General features: G+C 39.2%; 1 protein-coding gene across 6 annotated transcripts in view; it reads left to right on the forward strand.

Moving 5' to 3' along the window:
• The window catches only part of PFKP (phosphofructokinase, platelet), a 46,392-nt gene extending 38,916 nt beyond the window's left edge, over nt 1–7,476 (forward strand). For 4 of the 6 annotated variants that reach the window (XM_075706403.1, XM_075706406.1, XM_075706404.1 and 1 more), the window contains 6 exons: nt 244–408; nt 1,504–1,565; nt 3,157–3,268; nt 5,607–5,706; nt 6,359–6,464; nt 7,052–7,476. In XM_075706403.1, the coding sequence (XP_075562518.1) occupies nt 244–408; nt 1,504–1,565; nt 3,157–3,268; nt 5,607–5,706; nt 6,359–6,464; nt 7,052–7,205 (699 nt within the window). In that variant the 3' untranslated portion in view covers nt 7,206–7,476. Of the gene's footprint in view, nt 1–243; nt 409–1,503; nt 1,566–3,156; nt 3,269–5,606; nt 5,707–6,042; nt 6,049–6,358; nt 6,465–7,051 lie in introns of all 6 variants that reach the window. The other 2 variants (XM_075706407.1, XM_075706405.1) reach the window with 1 other exon arrangement.
• Nucleotides 7,477–9,087: the final 1,611 nt, after the last annotated feature.

The raw sequence follows: 9,087 nt of genomic DNA on the forward strand, positions 1-9,087 counted from the left end.
AGTAGCAAAACATTTTATTTTGACTGTCGTGTTCAATGTATGATTTGTAAGCATTACTTTATTTGGTAGTTACTGTAGTTAAATGGGTTATGCTATGCTGGAATGAATTTTTAAGGATATATGTATTTTTTTATAAATTTTTTAAGCTCTTCTACCAATAAGTGACAGAAAATTGCATGATACATAAACTCATAGAAATTCAGACTTTTTTATTTAAACTTACAATATCTTGTCTTTGATTAGACGTGTGATCGCATCAAACAGTCCGCCAGTGGTACCAAGCGTCGTGTATTCATCATTGAGACCATGGGTGGTTATTGTGGTTATCTGGCTAATATGGGGGCCCTTGCGGCAGGAGCTGATGCTGCTTATATCTTTGAAGAACAGTTTGATATTCGAGAGCTCCAGGTATACAGCATTAGAAACGTTTTTCTAATTTTTAAGTAGACCCTAAAATTGTTGTACATATATATCATATTGTGTATATTTGAAGTAGGCTTCTGTTACAAAAATACCCAAATGTTTGGATTGTGTGTAAAAGCTAGGTTTGTCAGTAGCATTTTCACATAATGCTGGTTCTTATGCCATATTATATAAAGGAACTTGTACCAGTTATTCTTGGCATCAGATTCAGTTAACTGACAAAATTATTGTATTAGTCATTAAACACTACTAGGTGAATTGTCTCATTTTTATTCTTCTGATTGAAATTCAAATTACATGTAAATGAACAGACCTGGGCGATTTTAAAAAGGGCGGGGGGGAGAAGAAATACCACTTCCATTGTGTTAGATGGCTATTCATGTCAGGAGTTGAACAGTATGCAAGGTGTATTAGATACTGACTTTGATACCACAACTATTCAGAGCATGTTTGGAGGTGTTACTAAAATAAAGATCTCGGGCTTTAAGGATTACAGATTGGGGTGTAAGCTGATATGGAACTTGTCTACTATGAGGTTTTTACACTTCTGAGGTAGTTGGTGCTAGCTGTGGTCATGGACAAATACAAAGCTAAACAGATAGAAATTTCCCGAAAGGAAGAGAGATATGAAATGAATTGCAATTCCTCCCCACTCATTTCTCAGTGGTGTGTACTCTTCATGTCATATATGGGAGTACCAGCACAGCAGTACATCACTGTATCCATAACAAGACTTTTGAAAGGACCGGGAGTAAGGGCAAGATGCAATCTTTTGTGGCAATTTTTGTTATTTTTATGTATATTGACATTATCCAACTTGGTGCTATACCAAGTAGAGCATACAAAAAACCAACTCTGTGTTGCTATTAAAATCAATTATTTGTGTTGTGGAGGAAGAAGTTAGTAGATTAATAGTCATACACAGTATATTATCCTGGATCTCCAAAAACCTGCTGATTATTTGAGTTTGCACAGAGTATTTGATGTGGAATACTTTACAGAAGTTCTCAGGGGTGTAGGCTCATTAAAGTTGTTTTAGAGTTCTGTATGGCTTGTTAAAAATACTTTTGTTGTTTCTAGGCTAATGTGGAACACTTGACTGAAAAAATGAAAACCAGTATCCAGCGTGGTCTAGTGCTGAGGTAAGCAAAAGTAGTTTTAATAGATGGCATCAGTGATGCTGAGCACTTCCAGCCAAGTAGGTTGTTTGGCCACTTGCAAAGACTCTCTAAGTCTATATTCATTGATTATTCCTTTAGCATGAGATTTTTACTAAAGCTGTAGCTCCAGAAGGCAAGTCTGGGAGCTGTCTGGATGCTCAAGTCCAAAACTTCCCTCTTTCTATGTAAATATACTTGATCTACGATCTAATATTTTATCCTGTTTTCAGCCTGTTTTCTCATCAGCTTTGTCTTTTATTGTAGATTCTTTCTTACTAAAGATAGTGTGAAAACAAGTATACACGTGTACACATATAGTATGGCCTTTACTATAAAAATCCTACTTAGAATTTAGAAGTGTCATGGTTTAGCCCCAGCCAGCAACTAAGCACCAGGCAGCCGCTCACTCACTCCCCCTACCCCGATGGGATGGGGGAGAGAATCGGAGGAGTAAGAGTGAGAAACACTCCTGGGTTGAGATAAGAACACTTTAATAATTGAAACAAAGTAAAATAGTAATGATAATAATAACAATATAATAATCATGATAATAATAATGATATACAAAGCAAGTGATGCACAATGCAATTGCTCACCACCCGCTGACCGATACCCAGACAGTTCCCGAGCAGCAATCGCTGCTCCCCGGCCACCCCCTCACACCCCCCCCCCCCCCCAGTTTCTATACTGAGCATGACGCCATATGGTATGGAATAGCCCTTTGGTCAGTTTGGATCAACTGTTCTGGCTGTGCCCCCTCCCAGTTTCTTGTGCACCTGGCAGAGCATGGGAAGCTGAAAAGTCCTTGACTAGCATCAGCAGTACTTAGCAACAACTAAAAACATCAGTGTGTTATCAACATTCTTCTCCTCCTAAATCCAAAACACAGCACTATGCCTGCTACTAGGAAGAAAATTAACTCCATCCCAGCCGAAACCAGGACAAAGAGATAACACAGAATAAAATGTCTTTCAAAAATCAAAACACATTGATTAGCATGTTTTAAAATCATGCCTTCTTAGGCAGCGTGAATCAGGCTGTAGCTTCTCTCTTTCTGGAGCATTTATTTTCAGTATGCTGAGTAGCAAGGGGCAGTAAAATGAATACCACAATAAATTGCATGAGGATTCATTCAGGTTCTACTAGTTATATGACTAGGGTGAAAAAATATCCGGTGTTTACAGTATTGGTAAGGAACAGCCTAAGGTACTATTCATTGTCCATGCTTTTATAAAGGGCAAAATGATGACATTGCATGTCAATGATTTTTTGTTTTAATGCAGTTTTTTCCTCTGCATAATGAACTTGTCAGACCTAAAATTATATTTTTACTACCTTATTCAACAGTGGATTCCAAGTGACCTGCCAGTGATGTCAGTGTAGTGAAATTAACACAGACTTCAAAATCATGAGCATGTTACATGAAAGTGAATATACATGATTAGATGCAAATATCTAAGCCATGATTACTGGTATCAAGAAAATGGGAAGACACTTGTCATTCAGTAGCCTTAAAGTAATCCACTACTTAACAGTAAATTTGCTAACTGTATCTGGCCTTTAATTGTTACAGAAATGAGAACTGCAATGAGAACTACACAACTGACTTCATTTATCAGCTGTATTCTGAAGAAGGAAAAGGAGTGTTTGACTGTCGAAAAAATGTATTGGGCCACATGCAGCAGGTAAAAATGACCTTAAAATTACAGGCAAGCTTAACTTTGTCTGAACAAAGAGCATACACTATTCAAGCATTTCAAGCAAGTCTGATTTGGGATTAAAGAAGAAAAAGTGTGTGGATTTTTTGTTCATAGGTAACTCAGAAGTTTTTGTTAGGATATAGGCTTGGGGAAGAGTGGCTGGAAAGCTGCCTGGCCGAAAAGGACCCTGGGGGTGCTGGTTGACAGCCGGCTGAACATGAGCCAGCAGTGTGCCCAGGTGGCCAAGAAGGCCAACAGCATCCTGGCTTGTATCAGGAATAGTGTGGCCAGCAGGAGCAGGACTCTGATTTGTCTGATTGTCCCCCTGTACTCAGCACTGGTGAGGCCACACCTGGAATACTGTGTCCAGTTTTGGGCCCCTCAATACAAGAAAGACACTGAGGTGCTGGAGCATGTCCAGAGAAGGACAACAAAGCTGGAGAAGGGTCTGGAGCACAGGCCTTATGAGGAGCGGCTGAGGGAACTGGGGGTGTTCAGCCTAGAGAAGAGGAGGCTGAGGGGAGACCTTATCGCTCTCTACAACTGCCTGAAAGGAGGTTGTAGTGAGGTGGTGTTGGTCTCTCCTCCCAAGTAGTTAATGATAGGACAAAAGGAAATGGGCTCAAGCCGTGCCAGGAGAGGTTTAGATTGGATATTTGGAAAAATTTCTTCATGGAAAGGGTAGTCAAGCATTGGAACAGGCTGCCCAGAGAGGTGGTGGAGTCACCATCCCTGGAAGTGTTCAAAAAACGGGTAGATGTGGCACTTTGGGACATGGTGTAGTGGGCATGGTGGTGTTGGGTTGATGGTTGGATTGATGATCTTAGAGGTCCTTTCCAACCTCAATGATTCCTAGTTTTTACTTTCATTATAAATAATCAGCCACCAAGCCAGGAAACATGAAATTGCTACTCTGCCCTTAATTGCTTTAGTGGTGGACTTGGTAGTGTAGGTTAATGGTTGGACTGGATGATCTTAAAGGTCTTTTCCAACCTAAACGATTCTATGATTCTATGATTAGATTTTATTGCAATGCTTTCTTAGAAATCTTGGAAAAAAACACATTAGATTTTTAATGATTTTAATTTTCATTCCTTTCCTGTCTATATGAATAAACAATTACTTTTTTTAATAGGTAACGCAGCTGTCTTATTTTGTCATACATCCTTATAACACACTTATCTGCCCATCTATAATGTATCTGGCTTCTGAACCCTGGAAGAGATGAGATTGCACTAAGAAAATACGTGTAGATGGATTGTTCTTGTAGAAGAGACAGTAGTGAGCTACTCCTTGTGGTCTTTGTACCTTGCATCTCTTTATCTCACTAACAAGTAGTATAGTGAAATAAATAGTAAGTTTCTAATTTGGTTACACTAACCATCAAGATTGAGGTAGAGTAAAAAATACATGTAGAGCCAAATTTCTCCTGTACTAGTAGTGAAACGACTGTCTTTAAGTCATTTCAAGCTGTATGTATATTCCCCTTACTCATATATTTTTAGATTATTCAACACTGAGGTTGATACCTTCTGCATAAAATTTAGCAAAGTTTATTTTGAAGGTCAAGACCAGCATTAGTCAAACAATCTGTTTGGACCTATGTGGAACTACTTCCCATATGATTTTCATCCCATCTGCTGCATTGAAAATGGACAGAAAAGTCAGACTTTATATAATATAGACAAAGGGTTTGAAGAAAAACTGAAAACAACACTTTTGTTCCCAAACCATATAAAGGCTGCTGTAATACTTGGAATGAAAGCAGCCAAAAAAAAAAAAAAAAGAAGAAATAATGTGATTCGTAGTGTACAAAGTCCCAACACAGTTGTTTTCATCCTAGTATTACATACATGGCATTAAGGCCTGCCTCGTTCTAGCTGCCATGGAGAGCTATGCTTCCCAGACTGCCTAGATTACAGAGAGTCAGCACGTGTGTTTCTTAGGCTTCCCCTGACACCTCTCCTTCAACAGATTCCTGGTTTACATTGTGCTGAAACCAGGCTGCCTGGTGGCAGTGTGATAGCTGGGCAGTGCTTAATGATCAGCACTAAGGGGAAGTGGAAGAAAGGGAAAACAGTGTCCTCCATTTATCTAAGTGAAAAGAATTATTGATTCCATGAGAATTCTACAAGTGCTTAACACAACTTTTAACTGTTTTAGCTTGTTTTGCGTGGTGGGGGTTTTTGTTTGTTTGTTTTTCTAAATGAGGCAAATGGAAATAAGAGGTAGAGCTGGCCATTAACAGAGATGACTGATGAAATAAAAAGACACACATACTGGTTCGATAACTAAAATAACCCACAGTTAAATTTTCACACAGGGTGGTGCACCTTCACCATTTGACAGAAACTTTGGGACAAAAATTGCCGCAAAAGCTATGCAGTGGATCTCCAAAAAACTGAAGGAAACCTACCGAAAAGGTGCAGAAATATCTGGTGCTGTCTTTTGTTACTGTCTTTGGTTAGCTATCGGTATCAAAGACTACTCTACTACACAAATGTATGAATGTATATTAGTTTGTTAGTCAACATACTTCTTTCCCTCTTGATTATGTTTTTATTATTCAGTAGTGCTTTGCTGTGCTTCCTACTGTAAGAATTTCCCCTCAAGTCAGGTCAATAATTCAGATAGCTGTTTTGTTATCTTTCTTCAAAAAATGCTAGTGTGATTGCAGTTTTTCATGCATGAAGGCATTGATGGTTATATAGTTACATCTGTTCTTCCTTTTTGTTTCATGGTGGCTACATGGGAGACAGAAGAAGGTAATATGTCTTCTTTGGGAATTTTTGTAAAGCACTGTTTACTAAAATCTAATTTAAAATTGGATGTTAAAATTCAGTCTTAATTGTTGCTTAATTACATTATATTTTCATTGCTAACCACCAAAGCTAAATTAAAAATGTGAAGGTCTAACCCTATTAAAGTACTAATTGATGTTTTATCATTAAATTAAATATTCAGTAACTGAAATCAAGCTATTGTAAGCTCCCTATTCAATTTAATTACAGAAAAAGGGTATTTGCCCTTACAAGTGTGAGTAAGAAAGATCCTGAACTATTTCATTCTTTTTAGGAAAAGTATTTGCCAATACCGATGACTCAGTCTGTTTGCTGGGAATGCGTAGACGGAACCTTGTTTTCCAACCTGTGGCTGAGCTTAAGAATGAAACAGACTTTGTGTACGTATACGCTGCTTACATTTTGAACATCTCGACACAGACTTCCTTTCACCACATCAAACGAGCATCTTCTCTGAAGTGCTGACACACAGCGTTTGCCAACCGTTTTATTCCACTTTTCTCTTTGGCCTAAATTCAGCCAGTGATTCACTTTGATTGTTCACTTGTCTTTTCTAACAACTCCCTTCATGCTTTCTCTTCATCCTCCTCATACTTGGAAGTCTCTTGTTATGAATTCTGGGACTCCACTGTCCTTTTAAATAACATTCTCATAGTTGTCTTTGCTCTAATGCCTAGAATTACTTTGCTTCTGGTACAGTTTAGTGGAGCAGCATTTTTGTCCCTAATTTGGTATTATACTTGCATATGAAGAGTATCTTTATAGTAAAATCTATTTGTTCCTTCAGTATTCTGTCCTTATTTCTCCTCATTTTGGGCCAGTGCTTACATCTCACCACAAATGTTAATATCTGATCCTGTTTAATAAGGAGGGCCATTACTGTTAGTGTTGTCAAAACAAAATGTGTTTGTCTTAGCTACCAAGTCAATCACCTTATCTTTTTTTTCCCACCACACCTCTTACACAGACACAGGATTCCCAAGGAGCAATGGTGGCTGAAGCTGCGACCACTGATGAAAATCCTGGCCAAGTACAAGACTAGTTACGATGTTTCAGATTCAGGCCAGCTGGAGCATGTTGCTGTGCGCAGCCCAAAGGAAGCAGAAACCGGAGCCATCTAAAGCCATCACTTTCAGATTATTCTAATAGATGCACATTGTGAGTAACAATGCTTTAGAATCGTTACAGCTTTGTTTTGTAACATTTAAATTATTGTACCAGCACTTTATGTGAAACAAGACATTCAGATGTTGCAGATTTTGTCCTGTATTTGTGTTGTTCGAAACAAACCCTAGCATCTAATGGATAAACACCGTTTACTGATACTACCCTTTAACAGTAAATGCAACACTGCTCTATGCACTCTGTAAGTTACTCATCCACTGCACTTTGTTTCAGAGTACTTACACCCAAAAAAATAAGTGTAGATGGCTAGCTTTGTGTTGAGTTACAGGATGTGCTTAATGTATCTGAAGTGAAATAAAGTACTGTTGCAAACATCATGAATGACTTGTCAGAAATTCTGTTCACCTGCTTTTAAACAACTGCGGGAATAATGCTTCATGAAAGATTCTCTCCACATTCTGGTGGAGGAAAAAAGCAACTGCCCTTTTCCTTCCCTAAACATGCAGGAAGTATTCACAGCAGGGCAAGCTGGGTTTCATTACTGCTTTAGGGTTATGCTAGAACTCGGAATCCTTTCTCCTCATACAGGGATGATAAAACTGGCAGGTGGTGGGGAAAGCCTTAACAACTTGAAATTCAGAAGGGTGTACTCTGGTCCTTGCTTCATGTTTCCTTCCTCTCAGCTTCTTCAAGACTATTAAAAAAAACCCCATAATGATGAAAAAGGGAGGTGATTCTGCCCCTCTACTCTGTTCTGGTGAGACCCCACCTGCAGCACTGCGTCCAGCTCTGGGGCCCTCAGCACAAGAAGGACATGGACCTGTTGGAGCGGGTCCAGAGGAGGGCCACAAAAATGATGCGAGGGCTGGAGCACCTCTGCTACGAGGACAGGCTGAGAGAGTTGGGGTTGTTCAGCCTGGAGAAGAGCAGGCTGCGGGGAGACCTTATTGGGGCCTTCCAATACTTAAAGGGGGCCTATAGGAAAGATGGGGACAATCTTTTTAGCAAGGGCTGTTGTGACAGGACAAGGAATAATGGATTTAAGCTAAGGAAGAATAGATTTAGACTGGCTATAAGGAAGAAATTTTTTACAGTGAGGGTGGTGAAGCACTGGAACAGGTTGCCCAGAGAGGTGGTAGATGCCCCATCCCTGGCAACACTCAAGGCCAGGTTGGACGGGGCTCTGAGCACCCTGATCTGGTTGAAGATGTCCCTGCTCACTGCAGGGGGTTGGGCTAGGTGACCTCTAAAGGTCCCTTCCAACCCAAAGCATTCTATGATTTTATGAAAAAGGCTAAAACTGATTTTTGAAGTTAGGCTGACAAACACAGCCAAAAATGTTTCCTCATACCAGCTTATCTGTTAACTGGACCTTGACAAAAAATTAAATTACTAGATTGTGTCATTTCAAAATATGACTGAATGTTGCCCAAAGTGGCAAATACACTGTACACTGATTCATTAGTGATTTGCCCACCACACTGCAATTCACTACAAACTTGGCTTGATGCAAAGTGGAACGTTACTGTCACAAAGCTCCTCTGGCTGTGGGTGGCTTCTGCAAGAGAAGCTGGAATTTTCACACCAAAGAATGAAATCTGTCAGTATGAGACACATAGTTTTTATATATCCAAGAGCAGACATGATTTCAAACAAACACCATTTAAAACTCTAGAGTTTTACATATACAAAAATATTTAATTTATATAGTATTCATATGCAAGCGGAAGAGTGAGTCTTCAGTAAATTATTAAGGTCTGTCTTTCCCATAACAGAGCAAATCATTCCTGCTCTCAAATACTGTATGGTTAGAAAATGTTTCACACAATTATTTCAAGGACAGCTTTTAACTGGTTTGTTGGACACTGTTAAAAGCTG

The sequence above is a fragment of the Pelecanus crispus genome, chromosome 2, assembly GCF_030463565.1.
Source record: "Pelecanus crispus isolate bPelCri1 chromosome 2, bPelCri1.pri, whole genome shotgun sequence".
Classification (NCBI taxonomy): Eukaryota; Metazoa; Chordata; class Aves; order Pelecaniformes; family Pelecanidae; genus Pelecanus; species Pelecanus crispus.